Source organism: Gadus macrocephalus, chromosome 10 (genome assembly GCF_031168955.1).
Source record: "Gadus macrocephalus chromosome 10, ASM3116895v1".
Lineage (NCBI taxonomy): Eukaryota > Metazoa > Chordata > Actinopteri > Gadiformes > Gadidae > Gadus > Gadus macrocephalus.
This window is the reverse complement of record NC_082391.1, coordinates 12,318,024-12,337,871: the sequence shown is the minus strand read 5'-3', so window position 1 is coordinate 12,337,871 and position 19,848 is coordinate 12,318,024. Positions and strand designations below refer to the sequence as shown.

The window sequence follows — 19,848 nt, the reverse complement described above, 5'->3', positions numbered from 1 at the left end:
GTTCCTTCCCTTGGGGTGGGGGGGTTCTCCTGAAGAGGCTCAGCGTTTGGGGGTGTCCTAAGGCCTGGTACTGGGAGGACTAACGGCACTAGGGGCGCTACAGGGGATTCTATTGACTATAGTTCTAGTATTCTATTACTGCGCGGTGATTTATACAAATTTCCCTCCACCACCAATAGACCCTTCTCATGTATTAAACATAGCCTTTCCTGTGCTGCTGTCTCTCCAGGAACCGAAGCATGACCTCCACATGTCTCCAGCAGCTCATTTGGATCCAGAGAACCAATCTGCCGTGGTTATGACAGTCTTATGCTAATGTGTCGGAGAGTGAGACGTAGCAGCTGATGGATTTGGCCTTGAAACGGGGAATTGTGTCAGGAAAAACGCTGAATCGCTCCTGAACCGACGTCTCCCAGACGGTAATTAAAATAAAATTCACAAATATCCACCGCCAGCCAAACCCTGGGTTAGAGAACCAGGCTGGCAGAACACGGCTAGAATAACCAGGCTAGCCGAACCAGGGGAGCAGGACCAGGTGAGCAGAACCATGAAAGCTGGTCTTTTGGTTGGCCATGAAAACCTTTATCGGCTGTGGCCACCCTGAACACAGAGACACAGAGCTGGGTCTGATGGGTCTCCCAGGGTCTGAGAGGGTCTACCAGGGTCCGATTGGTCTCCCAGGGTCTGATGGGTCTACCACTGTCTGATGGGTCTACCAGGGTCTGAGAGGGTCTACCAGGGTATACCAGGGTCTAAGAGGGTCTACCAGGGTATACCAGGGTCTGAGAGGGTCTACCAGGATCTGAGAGGGTCTACCTGGGTATACCAGGGTCTGAGAGGGTCTACCAGGGTCTCAGGGTCTGAGAGGGTCCTCCTGTGGAAGGGGACTGTATTACTGCTGTGGTGGACGGGTTTCATTCATTTCTAAACCTTTAGTTAAACCTGTTTATGTTGACCTTTCATATGAATAATTAGGAACACAACAAGAGTCCGGTACCTTGTAGGGGGAGTTGTACCGTACGACTGGACTCTGTGAAACTAAAAGCTATTGTTCAGCATCATCTTGTGTTCATGATTCAACCCGGTCTCCTCATGTGACAGCTGCTCTCTGCCGGTCCGAGCGCTAAGGAGACATCACCTCGTCTAAGCCGGGAGGAGGAGGGAGCGGGGAGGTCTGGAGGCTGATGGGTGAAGACTGGTAGTGAGGTAGGAGTGAGGCCCGTTACTCAGACCCTCTCCCAGTCCTCCTGACTCCTCACCTGACTTTCAGCAGATTAAACTCTGTCCTCAAACCGTTAAGAGGGACATTCTGTTTCTGCTTTGGCTCCTCCATGAGCCCCCTCACCTGATCATCTGATCAGATCTCCTGATCAGATCTCCTGATCAGATCTTCTGATCAGATCCCCTGATCATGGTGTGATGTGCATGTGGAGGGGTCACTATGAAAGGGTGAGTGCTGCTTCATGGGGGGTGAGGCCGAGCGGCGGGGGGGTGGGTGAGGCCCAGCAGGAGGAGGGGGGGTGGTGGGGTGGATGTGGCCCAGCGGGAGGGGGGGGGGGGGTACCTGATTGATATCCATGCTGCTGTCGCAGGTGAGCGGTCGCGGCGACGTCAGGTCGTTAGAGCCCAGGAAGGTGGAGATGATGCCGTTCTGGTCCACCTTGCGGATGGTGGTCCCGTCCACGAAGTAGATGAGGCCGTTCCGGTCCACCGCGATGCCTGGAGGAGGAGGAGGAGGAGGAGGAGGAGGTGGGGAGGAGGAGGAGGAGGAGGAGGAGGAGGAAAGGGGCTTAGGGGTGTGTCCGAGGGGCACATACCCCTCTCCCAAAATGTTGGCCGACCCAAATGCGGGCCTGACTAAACCGAGAGTTGTTCAACTCTAAAAATATGAGAATGGAGGGGTATGGGGCGAATTGTCCAGGTGACTCTGAACATGTGAGTCTTTGGTTGAAGCTGGAGAGCGACTCTGTGATCCTAAGTTGACTGTCCCAGTGCTGGTGAGGCATTGTTCTGTGGTCCGGTACTGAGGGAGTACTGCCAGCCGGCTGCAGCGGAGGCGACGGGGAGCCGGGATGCGTGCGGCGGAGACTCGGTGACCAGAACATGGCGGGAACATGTGTCTAGCTTGGCTCCGTATTATTCAGGTCACTGCAGAAAGCACATCCATCAATAATTCAGCCGGCTTTTCTGCTGGTGAATAATTTGTCAGCGTGGAGAGGAACGACTGCATGGGCGTAGCCTGCTCACCACCCGGGGGGAGGCTGGGGGAGACAACTTAGGGGGGGGGGGAGACTGGGGGGAGCGGGCTAGAAGAGACAACTGGGGGGGTTGGCTGGGGTAGACTGAGGGGGGGCAGACTGGGGGGGGGGAGACAACTGGGGGGAGACTGGGGGGAGGGAGACTAGGGGACGACAACTGAGGGGGGGGAGGACGTGGGGGAGACAGCTGGGGGGTGGTTTGAGACCGGGGGGGAGGTAAAGAGGGGAGGGAGGAGGAGGGTGGTGGGGGTGAGGTCTGTCGGGGCGCGACCGGTCACTTCAGCAGCGAGGGTCCCGACCCCCCGACTCCATCTGATAAGTGATGAGTGGAGGAGCGGAAATGACAGCTTTCACCAATTTCGGCTGAAAGTGGTGAAATGCAGGCAGTTGCCATGGAGACAACGGCAGGCTAAATCATCCGACTGACAGAGCCGCGGCTCAGGGTACCAGTCGCTCACACCGCCCCGCCCACTGAAGATATATTAACACAGCTCCCAGCCTCGCCCTCCCCCGCTCCCTCTGTCTCCCCCCACACTCTCCTCTCTCTCTCCTTCTGTCTCCCCCCAGTCTCTCCCTATCGCTCCCCTACATTCTCCTCTCTCTCTCCCTATCTCCCCCACTCTCTTTCATCTCTCCCCTCCCTCTCTCTCTTCATCCATCTCCATATCCCTTTCTGTCCCCCATGCTCCCCCCTCTCTCCCCCCTCTCTCTCCCCTCCCGGCCTGAGCACAAGACTGCTGTCAGCCGTAGTGCCCCTCAGCCTGTGAGGGTTTCTCACCCTCAGCCCACGAGGAAGAACACTTTTAAAACGTGTTGCTTTGGATCTGCTGAACAGAATTACAATCTGTTTAGCTGGGTAAGTGTGAGGGTGTGTGTGTGTGTTCGTGTGTCTATATTTATCTGCAGACTAAGGTTTATTTCATGCAGAGATGTTAAGAAGGTGGAGGCGTTTTGAAGAAGAAGGAGAAGGGGATGATGGAGGAGGCGACGGAGGAGGAAACGATGGAAGAAGGGACGGTGGTGTGGGTGGCAGTGGTGTGATGAGAAGAAGGAGGTGGATGAGGATGATATGGTTTAGGAGGGCGGGGTAGGAGGAAGAGAGGAGGGTGAGGAGGAGCAGTCGGAGGAGGCGTCGGTGGGGGAGAGGCTGGGTAGGAGGGGGGAGGAAGAGGAGGAGGAGGACGGGGAGGAGGAAGAGGAGGAGGAAGGGGAGGAGGAAGAGCAGGAGGAGGAGGAAGAGGAGGAGGAGGAAGATGTTGATGGGGAGGAAGAGGAGGAGAAGGAGGAAGAGATAGTCCCAGGCGAGAGGCTGACAGCTCGTCGTCTGACAGATGAAAAGTGTCACTCTTGGGCAGAACTCCGCCAACATGAGGAGAGGAAGGGAAATAATAAAAGCTCTTCCGCCCACTCCATCATTAGTTCATATCCTCCTGTCTCCCCGCGCTCCAGCCTGGTGCATGCTTCACTATCATAAACTTTTCCTATGCTCTGCTTTCCAAGGGACAGCACCCTATACAGTCCCTGCACCCTATAGACCCGCACCCACTCTAACTGTGGAAAGTGCTTTCTCAGTGATATATCCAAGATCTGGTTTCATGTGTTTCCTGACTCTGACCTACTTTAACAACCAGGTGAGGAGTTCACAGATCCATCTGATTGGTTAGCGATTGATTTGTGTATTTGATTTCATCATGTTTGATTAGATCATGAATTGTTAGCAGTTGATTCTAATCTTTGATTTCCTCTTGTTTGAAGAGATCGTGGTTTTCATCCTTTTGTCTAGGCGTAACATGGAGTAACACAATGGGTTCCAGTCCTGCAGTGGGAGAGGTAGCGGATGACCAGCGTGGGACGAATGATGGACGTGTTGAGATGTGTTCTCCAGGTCCCACCTTTCTGCTGATATAATGTGTGAACATCTGTCGTCTTCCACAGCACTTCAGTCGATGGATGTGGTAATGGGCAAGTTTGCAGTCGGCCTGATGTTTATTCTGTGTGGAGGAATATTAATCGTGTTCTCTGTGAATGAAGTCATAAAACGTTGAGCTCCCCTTTCTCTGGGCTCGTCTCGTTAAAACCTCGTTCCCTGAGGGATGTCTCGTTTCTCGGTACGCTTCCTGTGATCATGAAGTCTACTCTCCACGAGAGTGTCGCTAAAACGACGCTCGACCAAAACAACAGGAAGGCCCTCTGGTAAGCAGGTGTAAGGATACCTTTGGGTCCTGAGTAGACCAGATGTTCCTGGGTCTCAGGTTCCTATCTGTCCTTAGAGGACCATGTGGTCCTATATGAACTAGATGCTCCTGGGTCTCAGGTAGCTTTGGGTCTCAGGTAGCTTTGGGCCCTGGTGGACCAGGTGGTCGTATGTGGACCAGGTGGTCGTATGTGGACCACGTGGTCATATGCGGACTAGATGTTCCTGGTCTCAGGCACCTGTGGGTCCTAGTGGACCAGGTGGTCCTATGTGGACCAGGTGGTCCAATGCAGACTAGATGTTCCTGGTCTCAGGCCCCTGTTGGTCCTAGTGGACCAGGTGGTCCCATGTGGACAAGACGTTCCTGGTACCTTTGGGTCCGGTGAGTGAGGCCTCCGGGGCCTTGCCGCCGTCCCCGCAGTGGTTCTCGTCGAAGGGCAGGCAGTGCTCCCCGGTGCCGGCCACCACCTCGGCGTTGGCCGTCAGCTCCTTGGTGCCCCCCAGGACCCGGGGCCGGTAGATCCTCCTGGAGTTGGTGTCGGACACGTAGAGCTGGCCCGACACCGGGTCGGTGGTCAGGTAGTAGCGGTGGGCCGGGTTGTTGCTGCTCACACACAGAGGAAAGGGGATTACTGAGGGTTCACTGGCAGAGCCCAAGGGTTACACGTTATTATCTTATATTATGATGTGTAAATATATGTCATAACATAATATTACATGATAAAACATTACATAACATTATACTTCATTATTTTATATTATCTACATTACTTTGCGTGACATTACATAACATCATTTTATATTATGTTAATAATATATTATATTACATTACATTATATTATGTATATATATATATATGATATATTATACTATATTATGTCATGTAATACTATATTATGTTCTATTATACTAATATGCTGTATTGTGTTATATTATACTATATTATGCTAAATTAAACAATGTTATATGAAATTATATTACACTATATTATACTATATTATGTAATGTATTACTATATTATGTTTTCTTATACTATATTATGCTATATTGTGTTATATTATACTATAATATTTAAAATTATACTATATTATACTATATTATATTAAACTATGTTATACTATATTGTGTTGTACTATACTATATTATGTTATATTATACTTTATTATATTATAGATAATATATTGTACTATATTATATTAAATTATATAATAATATATTGTTCTATTTTATACTATATTATATTATACTATAATATATGCCGTTATATTAAACATGACTGTTGGCTGGCAGCAGAACAGTGAAGCATGCTTTATGAGACATTTAAACACAACAGGTGGAGGGACATAACCTTTCTATTCGGGAACGACTGACATAAATGACATTAAACTGCTGCTTGAGTGCTCTGATGGTGTAAAAATGAATGCAGTTACTGTAAAAAAAACAGCTCAAATTCCAATTGAGTCGTAAACGTTCTTTGAAGGCCGACCGAAGCATTACGCTGCTCTGTCTCCTCCAGTACATAATGCTGATCTACACCTAGTGCATTGGTACTGATGGTCTGAGGGAGGGAGGGGTGAGAGAGGAGGGAGGGAGAGAGAGCGAGGGGGGGAGGAGGGGGGGGGGAATGAGAGAGAGAGAGAGAGAGAGAGAGAGAGAGAGAGAGAGAGAGAGAGAGAGAGAGAGAGAGAGAGAGAGAGAGAGAGAGAGAGAGAGAGAGATGGGGAGAGAGAGAGGGATTAGGAGAGAGAGAGATGGGGAAAGAGACATGGGGAGGGAGAGAGGGAGAGAGAGAGAGAGAGAGAGAGAGAGAGATGGGGAGAGAGAGAGGGATTAGGAGAGAGAGAGATGGGGAAAGAGATATGGGGAGGGAGAGAGGGTGATAGCGAGAGCGTTGGGAGAGCAGGAGAGATGAGGAGAGGGATTGAACCACATACCTGTGCCTAAAGTCTTTGTTTCTACAGCAGGCGGAGGAGAGAGGAGGAAGGAGGGAAGGAGAGGAGGGATAGTATTTTAATAAATACAAGGGTTAAGTATTCAAGCAACACATTCATGCTACCAACGACTTATTGGATATAAACTCCTTTTGATTAATCCAATAACAATTAAATCCCATAAATAACATTTACCAATCCTACAAATTCAAGGGGTTAAAGACGAGGAGGAGGAGAGGAGAGGCAGAGGAGCAAAGAGGATGAGGAGATAAGAGAAGGAGGAGGAGTCCGAGCAGCAGTTGACCTGTGACAGAGTTGCTCCAGTCTTAGGGATGTGACCCTCAGAGGATTGAGAGGTGAGTGGGTTCATCCCATGCTGCTGCTCACGCTCAGCGCTTGGGGGTTGATGACAGTGTTGTGACTGGTCTCTGGTCAACGGTACGCTCATGTTCCCTCACCAGGCTCATCAGACAGACAACCTCGGCCACAACGGACCTCTTCATTTGGGTCATGTCCATCTGGGTCACTTCATTAAAACCAGCACAGCGGTCTGCCCAACATTCAGATAGTTTATCCGTCTGTCCAAGAACATTCCGACAGTTTACCAGTCTGTCCAACAACATTCAGACAGTTTACCCTGTCTGTCCAACAACATTTAGACAGATTAACCAGTATGTCCCACAACATTCAGACAGTTTACCCTGTCTGTCCAACAACATTCAGACAGTTTACCCTGTCTGTCCAACAACATTTAGACAGATTAACCAGCATGTCCCACAACATTCAGACAGTTTATCAGTTTGTCCACCAAGCAGACCAAACGGTTATGAAACAGGGCAGTGTGTGGTGGAGATCCTTCTACACACACTACACTACTTCACATTTCATTACCTTGGGTTACATTCTAGCTCCTCATATTGAATATTGATTAGGTTGTCTGACAGAAGCCTCACATGTTAATCACCAAGGAGAAGGCCTTGTGGATTAACGTGTTCAGCTGTCTGGACGCAGAGGACCGGTTTCGGTATCGTGTCCTACATACCGCTGTTTCACCGACACGCCAAACTCTCTTAGAGACTAAGCAATCAGCGCGAGGCGGCTTGGGGCATCAGGACCAATGGGCTGACGGCTGGGTAACATTAATACTCCTGTCCGCCAGATATCGAAGGCATATATGAATGGTGCTCTGGACAATGGCCCAATAATTTCCAGCCCCTTTGAAACAGCCGAGAGCTGGTATGAACGCTTCAAAACGGGAGCGTAAATTATGTCAATTACACACCGATGTGAAAACGTCTCATCCAATTACCCAGATGGATGTGGAGGCGATTCTCACATTCTAAGGGAGATGAAAAGATGTCTGGGGTCTATTTGAGCGGTATTCTGTTGAGGATAAAGACGCCAAACAGCCCTCCAGTCAGAGGACGTCAGGGAGAAAAAAAGGCTGAGTCGGTTCTCGTGGCCATGAGATCAGGCGGACTGGACTCTCCAAACTAAACAGTGTTCTCAGGGAACATCTGCAGCGCCCTCACCTGAGCTCCATGACACTGGATACGTTCCAGAGTACATCTGGAGCGCCCTCACCTGAGCTCCATGACACTGGATACGTTCCAGAGTACATCTGGAGCGCCCTCACCTGAGCTCCATGACACTGGATACGTTCCAGAGTACATCTGCAGCGCCCTCACCTGAGCTCCATGACACTGGATACGTTCCAGAGTACATCCGGAGCGCCCTCACCTGAGCTCCATGACGCTGGTCACATTCCCCGACGGGTAGATGCGGCGGATGTAGTTGAAGTCGCCGACGTAGAGGCTGCCGTCGATGCCCCAGGCCAGCGCCACGGGGGCCAGCAGCTTGTTGCCCTGCGCCTGCCCGTTGCAGCTGGGGCAGGAGATGCTGCGGCGCCGGCCGTTGCCCATCACCGTGGAGATGACGGGAGGCTGCAGCGAGATGAACTGGTTCTCCCCGCTGCCCTTGTAGAGGATGCCTGGGAAGAGAGCAGCCACAGGTGACATTTCACATCAATGTCCCTCCCGTTTAGCCCCATCAATCACCGAGCCGGGAAGGAACCTGCAATCTGTATCCATGGCAACGCAACCCCCCCCCCCACCCCCTTCACACAGCAGGTGAGGCTTGGCTTGTACAACAAAACGACAGAACAAGAGCCTGCTGTGAAACATCTGTCAGGAACGAGATGGTGCTTTATTAATCCTGTTCCTCCCAGACAACATCGGGTCTCAAAGCACACCTGAGGTTTAGAGCTTCACAGGCTACCAGCGGCCGCAGAGAGCTTAAGATACCGCAGCTACAGAAGGGAGAGCGTTCCTCGTCGTGTGTCTCAGGAACCTCCGTGGTGTCATTAAAGCATCATGGCTTTGAATGTTCTCACGTCTTTAAAGTAGATTCTAATGTGTTGTATTTGCCGCTTGGAGCGGCTTTTATCCGGAGTGTGTTGCAGTAATGCGTTCGGAGCGCGGCGGCCCCGAGATATTTATAAATGATGATTCATGGACTCTGCGTCACGCGGGAGCAGAGGAAGTGTCTGCAACACTCCCAGCAGCGGCAGGTGTCCTGGCTGGGATCTCCCGTCAGCAGAGCCCATCTTTTATTCAGCGCCGCCGTGCGGCCAGGTGAGCTTCAGACCGCCGGGCGTTGCTGGGCGACGTCGGGCGTCGCCATGACTCAACACAAGGAATATTTTGTCTGCGGAGCGGCGTTCCAGGAGGAGAACGCGGCCTCTCCGCCGAGGGCAGCGGAGAAACATAAAAGCAGAGCGGTGCATGCTGGGAGTCGTTAATTATTAGGCTCCAGCGGCACGTTTGAATGCAGACGCCGTCTGTGTCCTAATTAAAGGATCGATGACACCCGGCGCATCGCGGGGTCCGTACCCCCCCTCCCCTGAAGGACAAACCGGAGGACGGGTCCGGACGGAGCGGGGAGACAGAAACCAACGCTAACAAAGACAGATCGCCATCACAGCGTGACCTTCAGAGGGAGAGGGGGCTGGGACCAGGACTCTGAGTGGACCAGGACTCTGAGGACCAGGAGGACCAGGACTCGGAGGACCAGGAGGACCAGGACTCTGAGGACCAGGACTCTGAGGACCAGGACTCTGAGGACCAGGAGGACCAGGACTCTGAGGACCAGGACTCTGAGGACCAGGAGGACCAGGACTCTGAGGACCAGGACTCTGAGGACCAGGAGGACCAGGACACTGAGGACCAGGACTCTGTAGACCAGGAGGACCAGGACTCTGAGGACCAGGACTCTGAGGACCAGGAGGACCAGGACTCTGAGGACCAGGACTCTGAGGACCAGGACTCTGAGGACCAGGAGGACCAGGACTCTGAGGAACAGGACTCTGAGGACCAGGACTCTGAGGACCAGGAAGACCAGGACTCTGAGGACCAGGACTTTGGACGTGGTAGTACATGATGGTAGTGCACGTGGTAGTGCGCATGGTAGTGACGTGGTAGTGTATGTCGGTAGTGCATGTTGGTAGTGCATGTTGGTAGCGCAAGTGGTAGTGCACGTGCTAGTGCATGTTGGTAGTGCATTTTTCTAGTGCACATATGTATATGTATGCCTCTATCCATATATCCATATAGAGCAGCAGGAGTGATGGAGCGCGACGTGGCACCACTCCGCGTACGCTAACCCTTCGCCGTGACTCCACCATAACGCTGACGGAGCAGTCCTGATTAATGCTCACCAGCGGGCAGGGCCCCGTACCTGGAGGGCCCCCACCAATGTCACCTTGGTGACAGGCTGAGGGGCCCAGGGAGAGGGGGTGGGGGGGAGATCGGCACTGAGGAAGAGGAGAGTGTCATAATTGGTCTCCTTCTGGGTTCTCCTCTGCACTGTCGCTTTGCGAGACTCTCGGCCAACTCTCGGTCGGGGAGAGAGGCAGCTCGAGTTTGGTTGATATAAGGACAGGGTGAGGAACTGGGAGGGGAGGGGGGAGGGAGGGAGGAGAGGGAGGGAGGGAGGAGAGGGGGGAGGGAGAGAGGGAAGGGACGGAGGGAGAGAGGGAAGGGACGGAGGAAGAGATTGAGATGAGAAAGGGAGGGAAGGAAGGGAGGGAGGGGAGGGAGTGAGGACAGAGAGAGAGAGAGAGAGAGAGAGAGAGAGAGAGAGAGAGAGAGAGAGAGAGGGAGGGAGGGAGAGGAGCGGGTAGAGTGAGGAGCCCCTTTCGAAGGAGGGAGGAGAGAGGAGACCCCACAGCTCCTTATCTTCTCCTTATACCCTCCTGCAGAGCAGCAGGAGGGTTCGGTGGAGGAGGCCTGGATGTTGCAGGAGGTCAGCATGAGAGCTCCTGGGAGGAGACGGGCAGAGCTCACAGCTGCCCTGGATGTGGGCTCCAGGGACGAGGACATCAGTCATTGTGAGCCGGGCTCCAGTTCGATAGAGAGCAGCTCCTCTGTGAGCCGCCGTCTCCGTCACACGGGGCTGGCTCAGCGAGGCTCCGGTTGAATTACCAATTTAAAAAGAATAAAAATAGGCGTTTTTTTTCCTTCATGTTGCGTGGAGGTGTGGAGCGATATTGTTGGGCTACTTTGATGTGAGCGCTAGCAGCGACTCACACATCTTCACATAAACACCTGGCGGTAAAGAGCCCTCTTGAACTAATGGGATCGCAGGCGGAAACACTCCTGGCAGCCGGCACTCCCGGCAGACAGGCCGCCTGTGAGGAGCAGCTCCTCTATTTCAGGATGATGTGCATTAGGACACGACTACAGAGCAGCCTGTAGCGCCCCACCCGAAAACAACACGACAACAACAACAAACCCCTATATTTACTTCCTCACTCGGCTGTGTTCACGCAGAAGCAGCTTTGCCCGTAGCCGCCGCTGCCTCCTCCTCCTCTTCCTCCGCCGACGCCCCGCCCGTCTAACGACGGAGCACTACTTGTAAAGGACGCGGCCGCCATTAGCATATCAAGCAGGCCAAGGATAAAGTGAATCCTGTGTCTCTGCGGATCACAAACACCCGCAGCCGGCAGTGACTGCACCTCCTGCTGGGCGGCTGTCTGACGCACTCTTTGGAGATGTGCCAGTTACTCAGAACGCTCGGCATCAAACGCTCGTGCGAGCATCCGTGTGCTTTTCTTACACTCTGCCTCAACCCGGGGCTTGAGTCATCTTGACAGATTGGGTTCGAATGTGAGCCTTTCATTTTGTGTGTTAAACCGAGAGGCCACGCACCTCAGAGTAAACAGCACCGCTGCTGCTCTGAGAGCTGCTCGTCGCTAGGTTAGCGTAGCTTTAGCATAACTTAGCGTTAGCATTATTGCCACGTGGCAGACGGAAAAAACAGCCACCATTTTGTTGCCGTGCTCTTTTGTAAATGTAGCCTGTTCAGAGATCTAAAGACTCTGGTCTCATCTAGTCTCTGGTCACTAGTTACTAGTATAGTAACTAGTCTACAATATCCAATATCTCTTGTATCATCTACACTCATTTGTCCACCGTTCAACACACGCTGAACTCTGCCGAGCACAACCACACATTCTGGGTAAATAGGGGTGGGGGAAGTGGGGAAGATCCGAATGCTGAAGGACACTTTGTGTTGAGAGAGGCGGAAGAGGAGACTGGGCTGAGACCAGATGTATTTTCAAGGAGATCCACTTCTGGAAAGAGATGCATGGACACACATGTAGCGAGAAATGTGCACGCTGCGCGGATCACACACACACACACAACTCATCAAGACTGGCTAGCCTGTCTGCCCAGGTTTAATAGCCGAGCCCAGACTAGAGAGACAAGAGACTAGAGACCAGTGACCACGTGGTGGAGACTAGAGAGTAGAAACGTGTAGGAGAGAGTGGGAGACACTGGGAGGTGGAGGCTGTCCAGCCCTGTTGGAGTGGAGAGCTGTGAAACTCTGGGTGGCTCTGATTGATGTCGTCATTAAGGTGAATGATGGGCCCTTCAGAACTCTGCTCTATTAGCTGCTGATACGATGACTGAGCATATTTCATCTTCATTCCAGTACTTATTGCTGCCGTTCAAAGTGAAATCTGCCTGTCCATAACGCATGAGAGCCAGGGATCAGAGACACACACACAGGCTGATAGGCCTACCGTGAGGTCCACACACAGGCAGTGAGGCCTTCCGTTCTACAGACAGGCAGTGAGGCCTACCGTTCTACAGACACATAGGCAGTGAGGCCTACCGTTCTACAGGGACACAGGCTGTGAGGCCTTCTGCTCTACAAACACAGGCTGTGAGGCCTACCGTTCTACAGGCCATGAGGCTTACCGTTCTACGGGCACAGGCGGTAAGGCCTACCGTTCTACAGGGATCAGGGGATGAGGCCTACTGTTCTACAGACACAGGCTGTAAGGCCTACCGTTCTAAAGACACACAGGCTGAGGCCTACCGTTCTCCAGGGATCAGGCAGTGAGGCCTACCGTTCTACAGGGATCAGGCGGTGAGGCCTACCGTTCTACAGGGATCAGGCGGTGAGGCCTACCGTTCTGGACGTCCAGGACGTGATGTCTGTCCAGCATCCATCCTCCGATGTTGGAGGCGTCGAGTTCGTAGCCCTGGAGCACGGCGGTCCTCCTCTCCCACAGAACCACGTCCAGGCAGGACTCGTACTCGTAACCCACCGACACTGAGAGGATAACAAAGCTCTGTTAGAACCCTGGAGAACACAGCAGTGTTAGAACCCTGGAGAACACAGCTCTGTTAGAACCCTGGAGAACACAGCTCTGTTAGAACCCTGGAGAACACAGCTCTGTTAGAACCCTGTCGGTTAGAACCCTAGAGAACACATCTCTGCTAGAACCCTGGAGAACACAGCTCTGTTAAAACCCTGGAGAACACATCTCTGTTAGAACCCTGGAGAACACAGCTCTGTTAGAACCCTGGAGAACACTGCTCTGTTAGAACCTTTGAGAACACCGGTCTGTTAGAACCCTCGAGAACACAGCCCTGTTAGATCCCTGGAGAACACATCTCTGTTAGAACCCTAGAGAACACATCTCTGTTAGAACCCTGGAGAACACAGGTTGAGTCAGAACCCAGAAGCCAGTAGAACACAAGCCTATTCTGAACCTAATGGAACCCAGTATAACCCATTAGAAACCAGCTTGGTTCTGCTTGGCCTCACCTGAACCTCCGGGATTTCCTACCATCCAGGTCTGTTGGCTGTATTTAATTAAAGTCCTAATTAAAAAGTAACTCTGCTGTTTTAATTCAGGAATGCTGATGATAACAATATTCAAATAAAGGTTATTTGGTTCTGCCCGAGGAGGCTGGGGTTTATCCTGAATGCTGCTGCCTGGAACTGTTCTGAGGCAGATCCATCAGGATTCAATTAGAACATTCTAATCCAGTGCGAGTCAGGACTCCGCCACACGTCCCCTGGAGCTCCCGGCTGTCCAGCGTCCCCAACAACACGATAATAAAGGTCTGGTGTAAACGGCCGGTTACGGGTCCCACTATCCTCGCGTTTGGTTTAATTATGAGCGTGATCACAGCACACACCTCCGTAAAGTGGCTCTAATCCGCAGTATAAATGTTTTATTCGCCTGACCGTCCGAAGGCCTTTTACCGGATGTGTCTCTGAGGCTGCATATAGCCGTCCAGGAAACATTAGGAATGCAGAGCAGCCAAACAGCTCTGCCCTTCACAGAAAACACTGCACTCTTGGGTTCATAACTCCAGCGCCCAAGGACACTGATACAGTAACAACACATCCCATAATGTGTGGATTTCAGACGAGAGCTTTGTTTATAAAACTAAGCTTCAGGGTTCAGCTACCGGCCATCGGCCTCAAGAGGTACGAGGTAGTGAGAACCGCAGATTTTTTTGAAATATCAATCATAACTATAATAGACAGTTATATACTAATTATATTCAACTTCTTTATGTAATTCCTAGTCAATTTAAAGGGAACTGTTGACATTCTCCCTGGAGCTAGAGAGACCTCCCTCCCTCTCTCTAAGAGAGCTGGCGTTTGCATTCCCACTGCAGCCACAGAGTCTGAGGCCCCATCCACACGGAGCCGAAATGGGCGAAAACAATCCAGTTTCGTTTTATGCGGTTCAGGAATATCTCCGTAAAGACGGAGTCATTGCGAAACCGCATCGAGCTGAAGAAACGCTGTAGTAAATATTCAAGGCGCTGGTTCTCCACAGAAAAAAGTGGAGCCCATCAAGTCTGCGCGCATACGGCCTGCATTCTGTATGCAAACATTCATTCACAAGGAGATTCAAGCAGAAATACTTTTTAATGTACAGTTAGTAATTATTTTATCAATCTTTTATTTAAAGCTACAAAAAGAATACAAATAAAATAATAAATAAAAAAATCCAACGCAAGGGTGACATCATTAGCCCCCCACCAGCTAATGACGTCATAATTTGCGTTTCAGGCGTCCACACGAATCCTAACAAGAAACCGCATAGATCTGGATAGATTGGAAACCACCTCAGAGGGTTTCAGAAATGTGCGGTTTCGGGCACTGGATTCGCCGGCTCCGTCTGGACGGTCGGCCGAAACGCACAAGACTTATGCGGTTTCACCAAAAAATCGGCTTTGTGTGGACGGAGCCTGATACTCAGGAAAATCCACTGAATTATTTTTTGTCTAGATTCCTTTCACTGTCTTGCAGCCTTGCTTGCAGCCTTGCAGAGATGTACAATTCCCCCTGTATTGCAGTTCATCTATTTATTTGTCTTTCTCCCCAATCCTAAATTCTCGACGAAGGTCACTCCCCTCACTGTTGTTACCTTTGTATTCACTACCCACGATGCAACCGTTTCCCTATAAGAATCTTGTTTACCCATTGTCTCACTGAATGTATCCTTGTTAACTTTGCTGCCTCTACTTTCCCATGATCAGGCTCTAATATTAAATCAAATATTTTGCTGGCCGATGTGTCTGAAAAATACCCTTTCTTCATGAGGTAGGAGGTGGACCCACCCATGGCCTCGGCCAGGCCGTACACCTTCTGGCCGTACGCGTCCGTCTTGTCCCAGATGAAGGTGTACGACAGGTTGGGGAAGGCGGGGAAGGCCTTCTGGAACTGCCGGCCCATCACGGCAACCATGAGGTGCACCTTCATCAGGCCGAAGGGCAGCCTCTCCTGGGTCAGCAGGATCTTCAGGATGGGCTTGTAGCCCGGAGCCCTGGAGCTCAGGTACACCAGGTTCAGCTCGCTGCCCGGGATGGCCACCTGCTCATGGAGCACCTGGAGGGGCCAGAGGGGAGGTTAGTGTCTCACACCTGGCTCACATGTCTCACCTGTCTAACACCTGTCTCACCTGTCTAAAACCTGTCTCCTGGCTACCTGCTCATGGAGCACCTGGAGGGGGTCATCACGACCAGAGGTTTGTGTCTAGCACCTGGCCAGTGTTGTTTTTGGCAGGCATTTTAGATTTAGTTTTAGTCTTAGTCTTTTTGACGAAATGCTTCTTAGTTTTAGTCCCATTTTAGTCATTTCTATCTTTGAAAGTTTTAGTCTAGTTTTAGTCTGACGAAAACTCAAAAGGTTTTAGTCTAGTTTTAGTCCGACGAAAACTCGTCGGACTGTCGCACTCGTCGCACACGGCACACTCGTGTGTGCCGTGTGCGTGCAGGCGCAGCTGCGCGCGAGCGAGGCTTTTAGTGTGTGATGGGGGCGTGACTGTTAGGACAAGCAGCTGGCTCCATTTCTCCATTTCTTTTCCGCATATTATAGTTGGCGGGAAAAAAGCATGTTTTGAAACTTTGTTCGTCCACTCACTAACAATTTAGTCTCGTCTAGTTCTCGTCTGACGAAAATGTCTACATTTTTCGTCACATTTTAGTCTTTATATGGCTTTGGTGACGTTCGTCTTAGTCTCATTTTCGTCATGGAAAAAAGGGGTCTGACGACGTCATTTTAGTTTTCGTCTTGCCTGACGAAAACAACACTGCACCTGGCTTACATGTCTCTCTAACACCTGTCTCACCTGTCCAACACCTGTCTCTTGGCCACCTGCGCATGGAGCACCTGGAGGGGTCATCACAACCAGGGGACATTTAGTGTCTCACACCTGGCTGACCTGTATCTCTCACACCTGTCTCCCCTGTGTCTCTAACACCTGTCTGTCACCTGTCTCACCTGTGTCTCTACCACCTGGCTCATCTGTGTCTCTAATGCATGTCTCACCTGTCTACCACATGTCTCACCTGTCTACCACATGTCTCCCCTGTGTCTCCGACCCATGTTTCACCTGTCTACCACATGTCTCACCTGTCTACCACATGTCTCACCTGTCTACCTCATGTCTCACCTGTCTACCACCTGGCTCCCCTGTGTCTCTGACACATGTCTCACCTGTCTACCACCTGGCTCCCCTGTGTCTCTGACACATGTCTCACCTGTCTACCACCTGGCTCACCTGTGTCTCAGGAATGATGGGGCTGTCCTCTGCAGACGTCTTGTAGAGGGTGGAGAGGGGCGTGGTCAGGATGAGGGGGAGGGGCCAGAGCAGGCCTGTCAGGTAGCAGCTCGGGATGTCGTTGTGCTCCCTCTTCATCACCACCGTCTCCATGACGTGGAACACGGACCAGGGCACCCAGACGGTACGCTGCAGCGACGGGAACGGGGCCCGGGCGTAGCTCAGCGTCAGAGAGGCCCCGCCATTGGCCAGCAGGTCGAACCTTGGGGGGAGGGGGGGAGGGGGGGAGGGGAGGAGGGAGAGCAGGGGGGAGAGTTCGGAATATGATGGAGGCGGCAGTAGCAGCGCCTGCTGCGGTGCGATCTAAACCTCTGAAATATACCGGTGAGGATGGCAATATCATTGTGGTGAGTTTCTGAACTTTCTAGTCATTAAAATGAAAACGATGGGACAGGATGAACTGATATTGTTGACTACAAGCCATTTCTCGTCTGAGAGGATTGCGAGTTCAAGAAAAGTCCTGTTTGAACTATGTCCAGAAACCGCTACATACAGCACAGGGGGGATCAAAAGGACGTGAACAATGTCAAGAGTTGCATTGGGCTACTTAATGAGCTGGGAGACAAAGTACCTCGTTTTGTGTCATACCATCTAGACCAGGGGTTCTCAAAGTTTTGACAACTGAGGGCCAATTTAGGAACCCAAAATTTGACTGAGGGCCGCCAAAGGAAAACATTTTTTGGCGGGAAACGCCGTCAGCATCCCAGTGGTGAAAAAAAACATTGCACCCGCACCGTGGACCTCTGGGAGTGAGGTCAAGTGAGGTCTAAATCATGAAACTGAGGTTCACCCTTTCAAAGTAATGTACAGCCGGATTAAAACTAAAAAATGTAGAAGGATTTAATTGAAAGCTAGAGAGAGTCGAATTTTCTCTTTATATTTATTTATATTGGTTTAAATTAATATTGATTAAAAAAAAAAATAAAAAAAAATCATAAAGACTCATAAAGAGGCTAATCTGGGAAAAGACAATAGAAGAGGAGCGGGGGCTCAGCCCAAATCCCCGGCTCAACGTAGACGACAGACGAGCTGGAATACACTGGCCAGCGAGGAGTGCTCTCAGCCTGGGCTTGGAGCTGTGAAAGCCAACGGTTCAATGGAGGGGGGCGGTGCCGCTGCTGTGGCTCTGTCGCCGGCATGGAACATAGTGGCTAAGCGGGGGCTACAGGCTGCTGGAGCTGGAGTACCGGCGTTGCGGCCCAAAACAAGGCAGGAGCCTAGGCGAGACAAGAAAATAGTTGTCGGGACTGGCCCTGGATGTCACATCAGGACGGTAAAGACAAAGTTGGTATTTGCAACGAAATGTTGTTGATAAACTCCTTGACGAAACGGACATTTTGTGTATTCAAGAAACTTTTATTTCTAAACAGGATCTGGACAAGCTAAATTCTGTTAACAGTAACTTCCATGGGGCAGGGGAGTCCACAACAGACCTGAGTCTGGGGCTTGTGCAGGGTAGGATACCTGGAGGTGTCGCTATCTTGTGGCATAAAAAATATGACCCCCTGATAAATGTGATCAGATTGGGAGTAGACTGGTGCATAGCTATTAAAGTAGCTTGCAACAACAAGGTTTTTATCATTATAAATGTGTATACACCATATGAAAGCCATAATAATGAAGATTTATATCTTGAAAGACTTGCTTTCCTAAACGCATTTATAGAGGAAACAGAGTATTCCTCTATCTACTTAATGGGGGATTTGAATGCAGATATCAGTGATGAAAAGTCCTTATTTGGTCGGCATTTGACTCAGTTTTGTCATGACAATAAGTTAATTTTAACAAGTAGTGTCCTGTTGCCAGCGACTACATTCACATATGTCAGTGAGGCCAGGAATACGACATCATGGCTGGACCACGTTATTTGTACAGCTGACGCTCATGACTGTGTAGAGCAAGTTGAGATCCTATATGGGCTTGCAGCATCAGACCACATGCCGGTCTCCATCATGCTTAAAGTGGAGAACCTACCGGACTTGGTCACTAATGAAAACTATAGACATGGTGTTAAACTCCAGTGGGCTAGGCTCTCAGAGGATGACCTGAGGTTCTATCACGATAATACAGAGAAGAATCTAGGGAAAATTAAACTCCCTTATGAAGCCATTCTGTGTAATAATATTAATTGTGATAATTCTATTCATAAATATGAACTGTGCGTAATGTATAATTTAATTGTAAATGGTCTAAACCAGTCTAGTAATGTTTTCTCTAAGAAAAGGTGTAATCACAAACTCCGGCCAGGCTGGAATGAGCATATTGATGAAATCCACCAACAGGCCAGGGAATCCTTTAAAGTATGGGTCAATGCTGGCAAACCAAGGAGTGGTCCTGAATGTGATGCAAAAAAGCATGCTGTAGCTCACTTTAAAAGGGCAGTGCGTTTCATTAAGAGGAACGAGCAGACTTTGAGAGCAAACTCAATGGCTAGAAAGTTGCAGCAAAAAGATGTTTTAGATTTCTGGAAAGAAGTAAAGATTATAAATAATAGTAAGGTACCGTTGCCCTCTAATATAGATGGGGTCACAGGGAGTCCAAATATTGCTGATCTATGGAAGAGACATTATGAAGACCTTTTTAACTGTGTTAAAAGTGATGTTTTTAACGTTGGTGCTGTTTCACATGATAATGTTGTCATTAGGCCTGATGAAATTAGAAATGCTATTGAGAAATTGTCTCTAAATAAGTCAACTGGCCTTGATCAGATAACGGCTGAACACTTGAGGTACTCTAGTTATAGAGCATCAGTATTACTTGCCTTGTGCCTGTCAGGAATGCTAATGCATGGAATTCTGCCTGACCATATGCTGTCAGTACTGCTAGTACCTGTAGTCAAAGAAAAAACAGGGAAGCGCTCGAGTATTGACAACTATAGGCCAATAGCCTTGGCTAGTGTGGTGTCAAAGGTGTTAGAGAGAGTAATACTTGATAGATTACAAGAGTATATTGTCACAGCTGATGAACAATTTGGTTTTAAAAGCAAACATGGTACGGACATGTGTGTCTATGCCTTAAACGAGGCAG

At 50.3% G+C, this 19,848-nt stretch overlaps 2 protein-coding genes across 12 annotated transcripts in view; one reads left to right on the top strand and one right to left on the bottom strand.

The window, feature by feature from the left end:
- ppid (peptidylprolyl isomerase D) overlaps positions 1-18,345 on the top strand; it is a 314,679-nt gene extending 296,334 nt beyond the window's left edge. Inside the window, exon 7 of the mRNA XM_060062388.1 lies at positions 18,282-18,345. Within this exon, the coding sequence (XP_059918371.1) occupies positions 18,282-18,330 (49 nt within the window). The 3' untranslated portion in view covers positions 18,331-18,345. The remainder of the gene's footprint in view (positions 1-18,281) is intronic.
- Positions 1-19,848, bottom strand: part of si:dkey-237h12.3 (teneurin-3) — a 73,471-nt gene that overhangs the window by 9,844 nt on the left and 43,779 nt on the right. For 10 of the 11 annotated variants that reach the window (XM_060062383.1, XM_060062384.1, XM_060062377.1 and 7 more), the window contains 7 exons: positions 16,762-17,023; positions 15,320-15,587; positions 12,861-13,004; positions 8,124-8,373; positions 6,387-6,407; positions 4,824-5,056; positions 1,565-1,719 (listed from right to left, as the gene is read on the bottom strand). In XM_060062383.1, the coding sequence (XP_059918366.1) occupies positions 1,565-1,719; positions 4,824-5,056; positions 6,387-6,407; positions 8,124-8,373; positions 12,861-13,004; positions 15,320-15,587; positions 16,762-17,023 (1,333 nt within the window). The remainder of the gene's footprint in view (positions 1-1,564; positions 1,720-4,823; positions 5,057-6,386; positions 6,408-8,123; positions 8,374-12,860; positions 13,005-15,319; positions 15,588-16,761; positions 17,024-19,848) is intronic. The other variant, XM_060062385.1, reaches the window with a different exon arrangement.